The 18,027-nt window shown below is 39.4% G+C and overlaps 3 protein-coding genes across 3 annotated transcripts; 1 reads left to right on the top strand and 2 right to left on the bottom strand.

Annotated features, from left to right (window-relative positions):
* Positions 1-647: 647 nt before the first annotated feature.
* mrpl10 (mitochondrial ribosomal protein L10) lies at positions 648-4,353 on the bottom strand. The gene is made up of 5 exons (XM_005913690.3): positions 4,221-4,353; positions 3,844-4,013; positions 2,475-2,639; positions 1,737-1,881; positions 648-1,160 (listed from the first exon to the last, which is right to left on the bottom strand). The coding sequence occupies exons 1-5, from the start codon at positions 4,258-4,260 to the stop codon at positions 922-924; spliced, it is 759 nt and encodes a 252-aa protein (XP_005913752.1). The 5' UTR covers positions 4,261-4,353; the 3' UTR covers positions 648-921.
* A 268-nt stretch (positions 4,354-4,621) lies between these two features.
* On the top strand, positions 4,622-9,163 carry pnpo (pyridoxamine 5'-phosphate oxidase). Its single transcript, XM_005913689.3, has 7 exons — positions 4,622-4,933; positions 6,137-6,261; positions 6,346-6,445; positions 7,410-7,463; positions 7,566-7,694; positions 7,776-7,846; positions 7,951-9,163. Exons 1-7 carry the CDS (start codon positions 4,760-4,762, stop codon positions 8,114-8,116), a joined length of 819 nt encoding a protein of 272 aa, XP_005913751.1. The 5' UTR covers positions 4,622-4,759; the 3' UTR covers positions 8,117-9,163.
* A 401-nt stretch (positions 9,164-9,564) lies between these two features.
* On the bottom strand, positions 9,565-17,865 carry prr15lb (proline rich 15 like b). The gene is made up of 2 exons (XM_005913691.2): positions 17,642-17,865; positions 9,565-11,599 (listed from the first exon to the last, which is right to left on the bottom strand). The coding sequence occupies exon 2, from the start codon at positions 11,570-11,572 to the stop codon at positions 11,240-11,242; it is 333 nt and encodes a 110-aa protein (XP_005913753.1). The 5' UTR covers positions 11,573-11,599; positions 17,642-17,865; the 3' UTR covers positions 9,565-11,239.
* Positions 17,866-18,027: the final 162 nt, after the last annotated feature.

The following is an 18,027-nucleotide window of genomic DNA, read 5'->3' as shown; positions in this document are numbered from 1 at the left end:
AGATTCAGTTCTGCAGCTTCTGTCGTTTTGTTAATAAAATCTTAAATTTTTTTAATACGGTTCCTTTTTTTCTGCACTCTAAATTACATTGTTGTACTGTTACTGTTTGCCTGCTCTTGTGCAGAGGTGCATACTGTTGAAGTGAAAATGAGTAATATGCATCTCTCCCATTTGACCCAGATTAGCATGCTGTAATCTGTAACATGGAGATTAACTCATCAGATCTGTGACCAGTTGTGTTTATTTTGGCTGGAGCTGTTTTTATTATGCCACTTGGTCACAACTCCATCTGGCACTGTACTAAACAAAATCTCCTGAAATGTAAACAGAAGCATTATAACCCCAACCAATGGGAATATGTGATTGGTAGTGTCTGTGAAAAAGTTCTGCCCAGATTTGCATGAAAGTGTGAGCAAGATTTTGCCCAATAATTGGACATTTTGCACCATATCATCACAAATGACCGTCACACTGAAATAGGAAGAATATCACAAGCGATCCTAGTCCTTCTAAATCCAAAGACTTGACTGATGTATGGTGTGGAGTGTGCTTTTAACCGTGGCAGAAGTATGCCATCTCACACTGTTCTTTGTTCACACTGTTCCCTCAGTAACAGAAAGTCTTCATAGAAACAACATGAGCCAAAGTAAGCGCTGAAGTCATTTATTAAACACTTAAATAAAGCCATTTGAAGCATTATTTATCCAATAACTCCAGACATCTCCAGGCTGAGGTGTCCGAAAGGTGGATGCTCACTATGTCGCCATTTATCTCTTTCACTCAAGACTTTCTCTTCAATCTTTAAAGTCTGATTGATGCCAAATTAAAACAAAGACTGCATCCAGTCCATTTACAGTCGTTTGCTGTTCCACTTGGCTCTCGATCTGAAAGTCACCAGTCCCAGTAATGTCCTCTGTAGCTCTACGTGGCCTCCTCTGCTTTAGGAGCTGCCTCTGCGCTTCCATCCGAGCTCTGCTGTTTGATATACTGCTGGAGCAGCTGTGACAGGTGGGCTGGGTGGCGCTGCAGCAGGTAAGCTGTGTGGGAAGTCAGCATGGAGAGCCCGCTCACCACCTCGCCTTGGATGACAGTCATTGACGGCAGTTTGGAGTAGCTCACGATGCCCTGTGCACTCAGCAGCGTGTTGTCTATGCAGGCTCCTGATGAAAGAAGAGCAAAGATCATTACAGATATTTGCAATGGATTCCTTCCATTTCTGGACTGATCTGAAATCTGTTTTACAGAGACAGGCTTCAGCTGGCAAAATATTATCTGTTTAATTTTACAAACAGTTTTTAACACCGGTTCACAAACTTGGGTTAATAAGCGTGATTTGGTGCAGATTCAGTGTTGGAGAGTTTGAAAACACACTTCTATTTAAGGAAGTGAACATGCAGACAAAGCGAACGTCTGTAGAGGACAGACTGAATTTGGGCCACAGTATCCTTGTGTACACTCACAGTACACTTGGCATTTTCTAGATGAGAGGCAGTAACTGCTTATCCCATCTAACTGGATCCCTAACTTCATCTACCAACCGATTGTGCTCCAAGGTTAGACGCAAGCAGGATGTGGAACCTTATCTCAACCCACAGCCCCAAACTGTCACCAGCAGAAGATTGACGAGTTAATTTAGAAGACAATTTAGCTCAACTTTTCCTGAACTCATTTCATGGTTCCCGAGGCATCATAACAATATCCAATGCTAATTATTCCTCGCACGTGGATAAACGTACCCAGGAGTGTCATCTGTGGGCTGCCCCTCAGAGTCGTCAGCATCTCTTTCACCTTCGGCTCTTTGCTAACAAACATAACCGTTGGGCCGACGAACAGAAGACCCATGTTGCAGTAAATGGAGTCACTCAGGAACGACCGCACGACCTGAAAACAAACAACTGTGAATTAGAAGATTAATGATCCTTGATGTGAAATTGTGCAGCAGGATGTTCTTCTATATGAAGGACGCTGTGAGCTAAAAAGCTGCAGACAGAAACAACAACTCAAAGTTTATCGTCTTATGTATCATCAGAAAATGATTTATTGTTGCTGTTATAGTTTATGTAAAGTATAAGGGATGGTCCTGGGTGCCATCAGACAGTGAACAAATTCAGTCGTTACGCTGGGCATCGACTTGACATTGGTTACACTTTTCAGAAGGTGCACATCAGGTTACGTGGAAGGTTAAGGCGTGGTTAAATAAGTTATGACATAGATTCGCCACAGAAGTCTAAATCACGCATTAGAAGTATAACAGGACTACTCATCCATGGAGTGTGCAGCTGTCAACATTCAAGAGAATATAATCCACACTTTGTTGTCCTTTCTGACCCTAAAAATGTTACCAAAAACACCGTCTATTACTTAGATTTGGATTAATGAAAGCTGTTTTATTATGTTATTATTCAGAAACATCTCAAACGTATTTGATTCCCGATAAATAGGAAATGTCACAGAATCAACAACGTCAGTCTTACCTTGTTGGGGAAGAACTTGACTGTGATGTTGTGTTTATAAAGTCTGTGCCTGAGAGTCATCATGTCTTCAGCACTGCTGCTGCTGTTCTGGACCACAGCGATCATTTTACAATCCTCAAACAACTTCTTCAACTCCCTCTTCATTAGTAAGGTCAAATCATTATCCTGAAGGAATGAGACGGAAGAGATTGACACTCAGTAAAGCACGAGACCTGCAGACCAAACCAAGAAAAAAAGACTACTACTTGAACAAAAGGACATAAGTGCATACTTTCAAAATCTGCTTGAAGTAACAAAATAAAAGCCCAATTAATTCTGTAATGTGTAAAATTCTGGTTCCAAAAAATGTTTTTATCATTTACCTACTGAGCAGCAGAAAATATATCGTATTTTACTGTAAAAGATGAAGCTTTCAGGTAAAAATAACCTCATCTTTGAAAGTGGTAAGAGTAGCTAAAGTTCTGAATAAGCTTTACATCTATCAGAGTTGTATACACAGTTATTATGCTACTTTTTAAAAAAGACATCCAAAGCAACAGACAGTACACAAGAGTGCAGGCAGGGTGGCGACATGTGTCGAGGTGACAGAAGCATAGCAGTACAAGTAAAAGGTAAGATTTAAAAGAGGTTAGTGAGACCTGCTATGATGTATGGTTTGGAAACTAGTACTGACAAAAAGACAGGATGCCAAGTTTAAGATGTAAAGATTTTCATTGGGAATGAGCGGGATGGACAGGATTAGAAATGAGTGCATGAGAAGGACAACTTAGAGGGGTAAGGTTAAGAAGGTTTGGACATGTTTAGAGGTGGGATAGTGGATATACTGAACAAAGGATCGTGAAGATGGAGCTGCAAGCAAGAAGAAAAGAGGGAGAGCACAGAGACAATTAGTGAAGGAGGACATGAAGAGGGTTGGTGTGACAGAGGAGAATGCTCTGTCACATCATGGGATAGGGTAGGGTAACCGTGCAAGTTAAAGGTTTCATAATGACCAAGCGAAAAATAAATATGACAATATTGCAAATATTTAAATGAAACCAACTTTTCCAATTACCTTGCAAATTAAATACAAAGTGCAGATGTGGAAGATAAAGTTTATCACGTCCTTAAGCACGTGTACAAACACTGTTGTATATTCCCATTTCTTTTGCAACAGTTATTAAACTGCTCCATCAGCTGCTGACTGCCTGGTAAAAGTTGTTTGGGATGCAATGCCAAATGCCTGTTTTTAAGCAACATATTTCAAAGGTTTTGTAAACCTAAGCCAATCCAAGAAATAAGCACACAATGCTGAGCAGTCCTATATGAAGTGAGACTTGTTCCGATCGTGCAGGCTTTCAGTAAAAGGCTGAACATGCTGGTGTGTTACCTCCTGGACGTGTTTGGTCTGGGACGGGTAAGCGCCTGGAGGAAACTCCCGTGCGGGGGGGATGTACTGAGTAACCGCTAGCAGCTTCTGTTTCTGGATGTGCAGAGGCTTCCTGTGGCGGGTCACAGCCTTGGACCCGTGTCGGACACTCTGTGTGAGGGGAAGCCATCCTGAAAGCCACAAATGTCAGGTAAATGTCTTCTGTACAACCTGTCAGTGAGCGCTGCGGAGCTAACATCGACTAACTGAGCGTAATAACAGCTAAAAACGGAGTCCCCGCTAACGCTACTAACAGTAGCTAGTTGCTGAAAATTAGACAGACTAACCAGAACCGCAATGTTTAAAAAAAAAGTAATGGTATAAGTATAGTACTTTACCCTGTTTTGGCAGCAATTTCGAACACAAGGTCGCCGCCATCTTTCACAGGAAAACGTCGTTATTCAGGAAAGTGACTAACGCATGCGTGCTGCGTTTACTGACATGTCGGCAAAAAGAAAACCTTCCTCATATTTAACAAACTTTAAGCGTAAAAAGAAAACAAAATTACCTAAATGAAGCTGTGCTTTGTGATGAACACGTCGGAAAACATTTAAAAACTGATAACCCGTATCCATATACGTATTATCTAAATAATTTGGCTAAAATAATAAGCAAATTGCTGCAATGCCGGAGAAGAGACTCCGAGTGGGCTTGTACGCGAACGCGTCCTAGCGTAATGACGTACCATTACCGACGTTCGTTTTTTTTGTTTTGTTTTTGTTTGCATTTTTAGTTCATATGAAAATAAATCCGTAGATTACATAGTTTCTAAATAAGTAGAGTAAAATGTGATTTTAAAATCGATGATTTTCTTACAGCATTCTTTTGCGTAACATTTTACGTAAGGGAGCGTTACGTCAGCGTGTGTTTTACAGGCATGAGGCGCATACTCAGTACGATTATATTGAGACATATTTGCTTTATTGACGGAAATCTGCCCTCTCGTGCCACTAGGATAGTAGGGCTGCCGCGCGTTTTTACCTCGAAATACTGCAGCGGAACCAGTATGGACCTGAGTAACATGAGGAAGAGGTACAAAGGAGATCTGGAGGTGAGAAACTGCTGAGTTCCCTGCGTTGGGATACAGTGTATTGAGTCATGTAACTGAAGCCACTCTGTCAGTGCTGTGCAAATGCAAGGTCACGATATGAACCCAGAATTAGATGTGCAAAAAAAATACAGTGAGTGTGCACAGCTGGAATCTAATCTGGCTGCCATGGATAGAGTCTGTGACCAGATCCCACTGCGTTAAATGTTTCCGTATGGGTTGCGTCTTACTTCAGTGAAGTACCGGAGTACCTGGATAAAAAGCCACGCAGGCACATTGAGGTCATTGAGACTTAACACAGAAAAGCCCCAGGAGGTTCAAACCAGGGAAGTTATTGCTGTGAGGGACACTGCTATCTTTGTTTTTGTTTTTAAGCACGTTTCGTGTGAGATTCATATGAACTGATATCATTTAATGAAACACACACCCCTGAGTAGTACTGAAAAATGACCACAACAACAACAAAAAATTGATGAATGGTGTGTTGTCACCACCATTAAAATGGGACATCCTAGCTGTAGCTGTAGATGATGCCACACACTTTTATCCTTTGTCCCTCATCCCACATATTCAGATGATATCCCACATATTGGTTGGCTCTAGTATTTAAAACCATTACCCATAAAATCTGGCTTATATCTTCCTGGATAAAGTGCCAGTTAACAGTTTTTTTCACTTATCCCATGCTTAACAGGGAAAAGTGCAAGGGAAGTCACTACAAAGTCATGAGCTCTGCAGATTTCTGCAGGATATGATGTATAGAAACTACCAAAAAGAGAAGGAAAAACTTCTGAGTGGGTCAAGCCTGTGAAATAATATGGGTTTAAGAATACTATCAAGCAAAAATCTTCCTTTTATTCTTATTGTTTGGAAAGTTGCATTCAGATAAAAGGCTGTGTAATTATTGTCCCACACAAATTTACTTTTAGGAAGTTTGCATCTGGTCACGCTGTATACAGCTGGAGAAAGCAGGTGTTCCCCAGATGTTTCACACCTCAGCTTTGACCTCTAAATAGGACATATTTCTCTGGCATGTTTAAAAGTGATAAACACAATTGAATAATTAATTAAATCGTAATTATACTGCCTACAGCCTGTACTCACTATAATCCAAAAGCATCAGTGAATCATTTGAATCCTGCATTATGTAAAAGTGGCTGTTTTCCTGTGGGTTTTTTTTTACACCTGTATCGGTTTTGTTTCCAGTGCTTTGAGGAGAGTCAGCTCGTGTCTCTCGACCCCATCAAGCAGTTTGGAAACTGGTTTGATGAAGCCACCAAGTGTCCTGAAATAGGAGAGCCCAATGCTATGTGCCTCGCCACTGCCACCAAGTAAGAAACGCTGCCCCCCGAACAGATTGGAGCTGATTTCTTTTCACAGTTTTGTACAATTAATCGTATCTGTTGTGTACTCAGTGATGGACGTCCGTCCGCTCGCATGGTCCTCCTGAAAGGTTACAGCAGTGAAGGTTTCCGTTTCTTCACCAACTATGAGAGCAGAAAGGGCTGCGAGCTGGTAAGAAGCATCTTTATCGCTGACTCTGTCAGCAGCCGTCTACATCCATGCTCTGCTTCTTTTGCCCTCAGGTGGTTTTGAATAAATGTGTAATTCTTCCTGTTTCCTGTGTTATTGTCTCACAGATAGTGCATTACTGTGTTTAAATGATATTATTGAGTCCAGCTCTTTTGCTTTTATCAATAATGTATTTCTTAAGCGAGTAGTTAGCAGGCACAAAAAATTACAAATCAACATCTGTATCAGTCATACAAACAAAAATGGCACCAATTCACTGGTTTGAGCTTTGGAAATACATTTCTATGACTTTGGGGACAATAAACTCTTTATCTTTGGATTTTTGCCCATAATTTATGCAGAACACGTTATCAAGCCATTTCTTTGCTTTAGAGTTTCAAAGGGTTTTTGATGCCTTCATGAGCCAAGGCTGAGATGGTTTTAGCGCACACAGACGAGGGATAGTGGATATAATGGACAAAATATAATGACTATGGAGCTGCCAGGCAGGAAGAAGAGAAGAAGACCACACAGAAGGTTCATGTTAGATGCCAGTTATAGGGTGAGATGGAAGCAGGTGATCCACTGATTTTAGACATCTTTAAAAAAAACATTTGAAAATGCATTTTTATTCTTTGGCTTTTACTGATACGTTTACTGATAAGTACATATTGCTTTCTGAAGACTTTGTTTTTATTATTCTAAATAAAAATTATATCGTGGGAATTTTTTATTCATCGGGTTTCAAATGTTTTGCATGAATTTTGATATGCATTGTCTCCTTTTTGTCTTAAATCAAATACTGACACTTGTCGCCCCTTGTTGATAAAGTCTGCCTCCATCTCACCCTGTGTCCAGCATCCTCCACTGTCACAACAACCCTATGCATGTCCTCCTTCACTTCATCCATGAATCTTTAAGGCTTCTTCTGTGTTGTCGGGTCCTCTGATCACTTTCTTCTCCACAGGAGAGCAATCCGCATGCATGCCTGGTCTTCTACTGGGAACCACTGAACAGACAGGTGCAGAAACCTTAATTTTACTATTACGTTTTAATATTACGTTCTTCTTTAAACTTTTTATTTTCATAGTAAATGTAAGTTAAATTTAATTTTGATTTTCAGATTCGCATTGAAGGCACCGTGGAGCGGATCCCCTACCAGAGCTCCTGCGATTATTTCCACTCCCGGCCAAAGAGCAGCCAGGTCGGCGCTGTCGTGAGCCGACAAAGCACTACTGTGCCTAACAGAGATGTAAGCGCCGAAGCTGCTCCACCTGCACGTTGTAGGTGATGCGTACAATGTCGAAGTCTCAGTTTTCACAATTTCTTTCAGTATCTGAGGCAGAAAAATGCAGAACTGGAGGAGAAGTACAAGGACACAGAGGTGCCTATGCCTGATTACTGGTAAACCTTTGCACTTAATTAAAGTTAATAACATGTTGGTACGGCTTCTTAAAGCTTTTTCGGTTCGTTGCCTTTAACTGTCCCATGATTTTCTTTTCCAATAGGGGCGGCTACATCGTAAAGCCTTTTTCAATAGAATTCTGGCAGGGACAGACAAACAGACTTCACGACCGCATCGTCTTCACCAAGCTGAAGGACGGAGAGTCCGAGCTGGGAGAGTTTCAGCACGCTGCAGAGGGAGGCTGGGTGTACCAGCGACTGTCCCCATGAGGAGCATCAGCAGGCTGTGAAATAAAGGAGAGGACATGTTTCATCTCGACTATCACTGATTTAAAAAGATCACCATCTTTACCTCACATTAATAACCTTGCATAGGTGCTGTTGTGCGCAGTTTATCAACAAGCCAAATGTCACTGTGCTGTTTTTTGAGGTGAACCATGTGTGCTAAGTGGATAAGTGGAGCAGCGTGGCACAATCTGACTGTGCAACTTTTGAGTTTTCCATGCTTTGTAATGGAAAAAGGGCACTGGCCTGAAAAAGTGGAGCAAACTTTACCCACTCAAAATAATGATTAACAGTATGGCTGTGGTTGTTTAACAGTGCAGTCGTTGACCTTCTAGGACATGAAAACTGTTTCTTATTTCTTAAAAAGCACAATCTGTTCCACTCATCAACACTTAGCTGCTGTTCTTCTCCATTGGTGTGATTATTTCTGTACAGGTGTGTAGTTTTCTAAAGAAAATATGGAAAATTGAGACAATTGCTTGAGAAAGAAAGAAAAGTGTGACTGTTTTGCTAATTATGCATTCAGAACATCATCTTTGGCCATAACCTGAACAATAAATATAAAAATGAATTTAGAGGCTTTTATATGGGGAATATGAGAGCATGCTCAATGTGTCATCTTAGAATTTATGACAAAGAGAGCTTGTTCCTCATGAGAAAACTAATATTTGTTTCAAATTCATTGTTGTCTCTAGACAGAGTTTACTGCCTCAGTCGTGTTAGCAACTCGTGAAAAAATCACAAGTCTGTTAACTGAACAACTAAAGTATATTTTTCTTCTAATTGGTGACAAATACGATTTTACACTTACAAATGGAAAATATGTGACCTGTACTGGTGGTTAACTTAATTTAAATTGATTGTATCAGTCTTAAATCTATGGCAGTGACTGCCTTTTAATAGTGAGATTAAAAGAGCACGTGATGTCATTTGTGCCAACTGTTGTGTGTCCTGTATTGTTTGAGGATGAAATTGTGGTATATAGCTTGAAGTAACTGTGGGAAATTAATAAAGTTTTAATTTGTAACTGAGGACAGAGTGTGCGTTTGACCAGCAGATGTCAGTAGCACAGCTAACACAAACGCCAAGATTCAGCGAAACACGATCACTCAGAATCACTAGAAACATGCAATATTCTCATGGATTAACTGTTGACTTGTGGATTTCTGTGAATCACTTGATGATATCTGTCATTTTCTCAGCTAACAGCAGGGCAGCTCCACTACAAAATGCAGAAGCAGACCACAGGGTGTCAAATATCACCCTGCTTACTATCACCATGTCAACAAAACAGGCTGAACAGCTCACTAACCCCAAAGAACGACCTCACCAAGATCATCGCGTTTAAACAGGCCACCATCTGCATGTTAAAAGCTCTCCTCGCTGTAGACTCCAGCACAAACAGAAGAAAATCTTACATGTTAACAACTTTTATATTTATTACAAACAAAAAAGCATCTCAGAAAAAAAATTACAGACAGCATTTCTTGTTGTTGATGTGTCACATGCAATGGCTGCAGGAGTTATTTGGACAGTTAAACCAACAAAACAGCATGAAGTTAATTCACAATGACATAAACAGATATTTGATTTGTACAAAAGCACAATTAGCATACCCAAGTCATGTTTTCTGATATGATTGTATCCATAAATTGTACCGCGGTCACCTGGGGCAACCTCCAGGCTCGAAAAACAAAGCCAAAACCTGCAGTTCCTCTAAAAGCCTGGCTCCAGATATGAGTCAGTCTGAATTTACAGCTTGAATTTTGTCCCTGTAGCTAATTCCCCCCTTAACAGCAACTATGAGAGGATGATTTTCTTTTAAAGAACTGACTTTTTTAAAGCATATTAAGGCTTAAAGCTTGCATTATTACGGTTGTGGCTGGAGTGACAGACATTGATATAGGCAACTGTAGCTTGCCATGTACATTTCAAAACATCTAAACCATGTTGGTGCCTTTTAGAGCATTTTAAAGGAATTTCTGCCACTTTTCTTCCTGTGTGATCAGCTGTACTGACCGATACTGAACATTATCGAAACTCTGCGGTTTATGACTGCACCTATCTAATCAGGCTTTCTAGGGCTAGCTGATAATTTAGAACTCCACCCTCTTATCCAACTTCTACATCCAAGGAAACCAACGTGAATTTAGATGTTTTCATATGTGAAACATGAGAGCATTTTTCAGGGTGTCAACTTAGAATTCATGACAATGAGAGCTGTAATTTGCACATGTATTCCTCACAAGTAAACGTTTAATATTTGTGGCTACAAAATATGTTGTCAAACTGACTGTTGCCTCGAGAAAAAGTTGACATTGTTGCATGTTTGGATGACAAGATCAACATGGTGATCGTTAATGGTTACATTAATCTTTTATATACAATCTATAATTTTCATTTAAGAACATGTGGAAACAAGGATGGATGAAAGATGTTTGTCCTTCCCCGTTTGGGGATATTTTACTTGACAAGTGTATATAGATATATAAATAAATACATATAATTTACTTTAACATTTTGTTTCTTAGAGCTGAGAAATTCAAGTCTTTTCAATGATGACTTGATACTTTTGGGGGCCTTTATATTTGAAAGCATCCACCATAATGTTTCAGATGTAATCAGTGACGTCAAGTCTTTGGTCATAAAAATGTAATAAAAATTTCCTTTGACATTTAACAAAACATAAAAACCTGAAACATAACATTACATCTACAACATTAAAAAATGAAAACTTAAATGACACCAATGTTACATTTGAATCATGAGGCGAGAATTCCCCAAATTTTCCTTCATGTCATTTTTGAAAATATAAAACAACAGCGTGAGCACAAGGAAGTATATATAAAAGTTAAAAGACAGAAAGTCTGGAGAAAAATGTGTCCAGGACTGTGTTTAGTTCCCGTCTGCCGGGTGGATGTTTAAATTTTGACACCTCGTTGTTTATTTAAGTGTCTTTTTTTCTTGTATTTTCCTGTGTGTGGTGAATAGTAGCACAGTAGTAGTACATGTAGGACAACATGGTGGTGTTTGCATACATTCAAGCCATCTTTGAAGCTTCTTATGTGTATATGACACATTACTGATCAAGTATGTGCATTTTCTGTGCTATTTCTCTGTCTTCTTTTTATGATTCTCTTGACTGAGGTTGTTGTCTGCAAACAGATTTGGGTTCTCGGCCAGCGTGACGCGGACCCTCTTCTTCTCCTTGTAGCGGCCGGAGTTGGAGACCTTGACGTGGCGTCCTTTGGTGGCAGATTTATCGACGATTTTCTCCAGTTTGGCATTCAACTGGCTGTCCAGTTCTGGAGAGCCGTTACTACTCGGGTGGTCTTTGTTCCCAGTGTTACTGCCATGCTCTGCTGGGATTTCATACAGAACCTTGGATTCAGACTTCTTCTTGCGTGAGAAGGTCAGCCTCCACCAGCTTGAGTCAGCCATGGCACCAACAGAGACTGGAGGATCGACCTGTAAAGTTCAGAGATCTTAGCATGTGGTGAGCAATAGCAAAGAATTCTAGGTTAATAAAGTGTTTTAGCATTACTTTGTACACTTCAAAACAGCATTTATTCTGTCAGTTTTAATGCAGACATGTTAGTCAGTCTTTATCTATACAAAAAGTCTTTTTATTTCCATCTATAAACGCATATCTAAATGTAGTCAGGAAAGGGTCTAGGCCACAAAAAAACTACAGTATGTACAGCTAGATCAAAACTTGGTAGAATTTTGAAATATACCGAGTCTCTTTATCACTATCATTTGACCAGAGGAAGATTTGAAACCAGTCAAACATTTACATTTATTCATACCTGGTCAACAATATAAATAAGAGCTTTGTAGTGTTACGAATCAACTGAACAGCCAAGTATTTATGAAACTTTAATGTATCACTTGCAACGAGTTTTAATTTAAAGGTCTGAAATCATGAAAGGCTAAGCTGGAGAAAGTTTGGTAGTGGCAGTCAAGACAGCATCATCAGCATAAAAATGTACATTACACTTCTGAGTGGGAAATTACACTGAATAAATGCACTTTGAAAGTAATTAAGAGTGGGCCCGGTGTTGATCCCTGAGAGACGCCATTATCAGCCATGTTTTTTCTGTCAAATTGTTTTTGCTAACGTCAATAAAATTCAAGTTTTAATATAAAAATACAAAACATTGGATTAGATTATCATAACTCAAAATGTACTTTAAGAAGTAATTCAGTAGTTTGTATAAAATAAACTCCAGTTCCACTTACTTATTTTTTTTTTCATTTTGAATTAATTAAAATTATTTAAAGGTGATTTTATGTGGTAAATTGCAAAGCCTCGTACACAGAGGTGGCCTAAAGTTTTACAAGGCCTTAAGCAGGAGTTGATTAAAGGCCCTCAGCCACCCACGTCAGCAAAGCCACTATTAGCTATATTGCCCTTGCCAAACCATTTCTGCATTACGCATCTAACACAACAATTCTAATGGCTTAGTTATTCTGTGCTGGAAAGAAATACAATAAACAAGCAGATGATGATTTTTAAAACAAGTTCACTGTTTTAATTTTTTTTAAATTGTGCCAAAGGGCAGCACAGTCACAAAGAATTTACCACAGACCGAAATATTATTTTATGTAACAGCGCAAATTTAAAAACAGTGTTAAATAAATTAAATGGAAACTAACTGTCTAGAGAGTAAAAATAGGTTAACACTGTAATTGCTGTTTCCATACAATATCCCCTGAGCTCACCACCCCTTGACATTTCTGTTATTGTTGTTATTGTTAGTGAATGTTAATAATAAATAACTTGCAAAAGCTCAGCGCTCACAGTGAATGATTAAACCGGTCAGTTAACATATTTATTAAATTAACTGGGGGCCCTCTGCTGATGTGGGGGCCCCCAAGCAGCTGCTTCTGTGTGAATTTTGTGTGTTGTCTATGCTGCTGCGCTTGTTTCCCCAGGTAGCTCTGGTTTCTCCTGCTATTGAAAAACATGTTAAATTAGTACCACCTCTATTGCCCCAGGGCATTCTCCTTTAATCTCAGCAGTTTCACTTCCGGGTTTAATAAAGATTAAAGCAATGATATTACAGTGTAGGAAAACCCAGAGGTTTGCAACAGTCATTTATGGATGTTAGTTAAATTTATACAAGCTCTGCCACACTTCATTGTTTTATATTTGTTCCTCTGTGTTTTAGTTCATTTGCTCAGGATGTCCTTTATTTACATTCATGCGAGAACAGCAAAGCTGTAAAACTGTTACTGCAGTTCTTTGATAAGAACTTTAATTGATCTGAAGTTAAATTATACATATAGCATGTAATCAAAAGATTTAAATTCTGAAATTCATTTATAAGGTTTTTAAAGGGAAAATGCATTAATATTTGAAGTTCTGCTAACTTACAATAACTATAGCTCCAATTACTTACATTTAATGTCAAAAAGTAGATGCAAATTTTTCACTTGTACAAATTTTCTGCTGCAGATTTGCATTCAAATTAATCTCAGTCTGCACTGAACATCATGCCTTTAATGTTATATCATTCTCTCATTGTTGGTGAACCAGTTCAAAAAGACAAACAACACTGTTTACTCTGCTGCTCTGTGCAGGACTAGTTTGTAGAAAGCAGACGATACTACGGCTGGCTTACTTCATCCAGTGCACATCTCCGTGATTACGAGGTGTAACCCAATGGGGGTGCAACACCTGACACTCTGCTCTCAGCTGATAAATTAATGATTATCTGCACAGGATCCTCTATCGCTCGCATGTGATCTGATATAAAGTCAGGAAAGCAAATACTGGGGAAGCAAGCTGTCGTCCCGATGCTGAACCAGGAGTTTGGAAACGTGTTACATAATGACAAAGTGTGTCTTTCTGTTGTTCACTTAAGAATCACAACATGACCAAAAGCCTCTGGGTTTTCTCATCAAGTGATATCATCTGTATTATTTCAGGTGTATGGATACATACACAGGTAACGATAACAGAATAATACACCCAGGTCTCTGTGGTCCTCGGTCACCTGGTAACCAAACAGGTCAAATAACTTCCTTATGGAGCAATCGCTGACTCTTTCATGCCAACTCTTTTATTGTATCAAAGAGGTCATAAACATGTTCATGGGTCGGATCATGCCTTACATAAATCATCTTGAATACACACAGAAAATATGTTTTGTGTCTTTATTTTTCTATTTCTTCAACCTTCTTTTAATATATTCTTATGTCTGTAAAGAATATACACTTACAGCCACTTTATTAGGTGCACCTGCTCAGCTTCTCCTAAACCTCGGTATCTAATCAGCCAATCACATGGCAGCATTTAGACTTGGTCACGATGACCATAATCAGAATTGGAAGGAAAGGTGATTCAAGTGACACTGAACGTGGAATGGTTGCTGGTGCCAGATGGGCTGATCTGAGTTTCTCAGAAACTGCTGATCAGCTGGGATTTTCCCACATAATTAAAATCCCTATGATGTCAGAGGGCAAAGGATGACCAGACTGCTTTGAGCTGATAGGAAGAAAACAGAAACTCAAATGGCCACTTCCTACAGCCAAAGTATGCAGAAGAGCATCTCTGATTATGTAACATGTTAAACCTTGAAGCAGATAGGATACAGCAGCAGAAGACCACACGGGGTAACGCTGCTGTCAGCTAAGAACAGGAAACTGAGGCTACAGTTAACAAGGGATCCCCAAAACTGCAAAACAGAAGACTGGAAAATCTTTGCCTGGTCTGATGAGTCTTAATTTCTGCAGCAAAATTAGTCTATCGGTGGCTCAGGCTGCCGGAGGTGTAATGCTGTGGGTGATATTTTCTTGGCATATTTTGGGCCTCTTGGTAACAACTGAGCATTGTTTAAAAGCCAAAGCCTGCTTGAATATTGCTGCTGGTTGTTGGAAGATGATAACGCACCATGTCACAAAGCTCAAATGATGTCAAACGTCACCAGTTCTCAATCTATTAGAGCATCTTTGAGATGCAATGGTGCAGGAGATTCACATCATGGATGTGCAGCAACTGTATGATGCTGTCATGTCAACATGAACCAAAATCTCTGAGGAATATTTTTATTATTATTTTACTGCATTTAACTGCAGGCGTGTTTGCTTGGCTTGGCAGTTTTCAAATTGATCCTTTGCTTGACAGAAAGCTAACCTGCAACTGTTCTGATGGTTTATTTCCAAGTAAAACTGCCAAAATACAAAAAGTCAGAAATTACTTTACATATTTTAAACTGAATTTTGTAAGTTTCACGTTTAAAGCAGTGCATCATGTCCTCAAAACCACAAAATAAGCTGTGAACTTGTAAATAATAGCATTTTTACTGTAGTTGTAAGCACAATCAGTGAGACTATTATGGTAAGTCCAGCTCTGAGGTCTTTTTATTTTAGTTTTACCAGAATTTAGAGGAATTTTGTTGAGCTACTTTACTAAAGCGGGGACCAGATAGATTCAATGAAAACGTGAATGTGCGATAAACACATAGTGAGCAGTTTATTAAAGTAGTTTAGATTAACCCCACCTCTCACTGCAACATTTAAAACTTAAACTTGAAGGTTGGGATGAAACATTTAAAAAAAGTGTTTAGATAAAAGCGTGGCTCATAAACCAGATTTTATGACTTTCACAAACACAGCCATATCGCTCTCTTTTATGATAGCTGACAGGAAGTCAGGCCCTTTGGTGTGGTTATTTTATCATGTAGCACCTATGCAAATAAAGAGTCTATGCCCTTTGCAGAAACACTCATCCTACTCTTATCTGACCCATGTGATGTTTGGCAAATGGCACGAACGAAGAGTGCAAAGGTTCTTTGATTTTAAGTTTTGGAAACAGCAATGCAGGCACCTTTTACATTTATTCCTCTGGACCCGGGGTTGCTCTTTGCTTAATAACCTGGGTGTGTGGTTTTCACAGATGCTCAGGTAACAGATAGTTGCTCACCAAGAAGAGCTTTTACAAGGGTCTGAACCACTTCAATGTGTTTACTTGGGTTTCCATAGCTTCTTTTATGTCACATTCCTCAGATTTTAGCATTTTTTCTCTCTGTTTCATCATCTGTTTGTTTATTCCTACACAAAAAGGACAGGTTTCTTCATAGTAAACATTTGCAGAGCATTTGCATAATTTTCTTGACTCTCCATCAAAACAGCTTCTACAAGACAGAATACCTTCTCGGCACTTTCACACCATGTTAAGTAAGACAGCTTGTCGATATGCACACATATTTCCAAAAGAATGCCGTGTTTGACTTAGATATGACCTTTGAGACAAAAACTCCTGTTGACACAAAGGAGGCCCTCCATTTTAATAAGTTACCATGTATTCTGTTATGTGTGGGTGAGCCGCCCAAGCAAAGCCTCAGAGATCACAGCAGGAACTGTGGCGCACAATCAGAAAACACTAACGACCTGCAAAGTCTTTGAAAAGAATAACTTTTGAGCCGCAGAAAGACAGAGAGGAGCCTCCAAGGGCACCGAGGGCTTTGCTGCCCTCGTAACTTAAACTGAAGGTTCACTAGATTCTCAGGTTTCATCCCTTGTACCAGACTTGCTGTTGACCCCTAGCAGCAAAGTTTTTTTGGCTCGTCTGATTATTTCCATTAATAAAAATGTCTTTTAGTCATTTGTTCCAGAGGCCTTCCTGCCTTCTCAAAGGTCACAAAAATCCCCAGGCTGATTGAATTGTAAACTTCACACAGGTGCAAAGTCCAAAAAGGTTAATTTGTGACTGTAGCTCTTTCATGACTTAGTGTTATTCTAACCAGCTCAAACATGACAAATAAAATCATGTTAAAACATATCTGCACTATGTTATTTAGCATGCATAGTAACCCTGTGGGCCTCCTAATATTTCCTGATGTAAGACAATGCATTAGTGTCTCCTTCAGGCTTCAACCCTTTTTAATTATTCAATTAACTGTCTTTAAAAACAGCGGCAAAGGTCAAAATGTGTCACCGTTTGTCCAGCTCAAGCTGATTTCTTCCAATGTTTTCTTCTGTAAATCAAAAGCTCTCAAACTCTGAATTTGTTTGATATAAGACAAGTAAAAACCCCAAGTTTTCACTTTTAAGAGGCTGAAATCATCGAAAGTCAGGCCTCTTTTCCAAAGAATTTTACTTCAGCCATAATTTGACTGTTAAAACACAGCACTCACCTCAAGTTACCCAAGCTAATGTCTCCATATTTATTGTTTTTGTCCCTGAAAAACTCAAAAATATCCAGTTTGCATCTACATACTGTGAAAAACTAAAGTCGATTCTCCAACTTAAGGATCTAGAAACAAAAAACTTTTGACATTTTCACTTGGAAATTTGACTTTAGCTGTTGTTTGGCTATACAAATACAGTACTGCAGTTCTAATATGTTGATCAGGGTTGCTGAGCTGTGGAAATACCAGCGAAAAAGATGGAAGTAGCATGTTGATTTTTGTAATTAGAGTTAAATGTGTATTTCTTGCACAGATAAAAGTCTAGTTTCCACTGCAGTTCATTGGAGGCTTTCAGGTGCGCTCGTTCTCTTACCTTGTTCACAGTGTGCTGGCTGAAAGGGGACTCTCTCACATGCGACACTGTCTCACCATGCTTACAAACTTTCTATCTCCTCTCTTTGTTTTTCTGTGGAATCTTTTTCCTCTCCTCAGGTGAGCGTGCACAGGTGCAGCATCTCTCTCCCTCTGCCTCTCCCTCTTACCTTGTCCCTCTGCACTCCTCTTTAGCACACACCCTCCTCAAACACACACATACACACACACCTAGAGCCCGCCCAGCTGAGTGCATGACTGAGTAAATGTAGCAGCCATGTGATTTTCAGCTCAGTCCCATATCAAGATCTCTGACATCAGGGCTAATGTGAACCTGAGAGGTGAGTGGCTTTCCAAACTGTAAATAAAAACCCCCGTTATCAGTCT

Source organism: Haplochromis burtoni, unplaced genomic scaffold (assembly GCF_018398535.1).
Source record: "Haplochromis burtoni strain Fernald_Lab_line unplaced genomic scaffold, NCSU_Asbu1 Contig_6, whole genome shotgun sequence".
NCBI classification, from domain to species: Eukaryota; Metazoa; Chordata; class Actinopteri; order Cichliformes; family Cichlidae; genus Haplochromis; species Haplochromis burtoni.
This window is presented reverse-complemented; position numbering and strand designations above follow the sequence as displayed.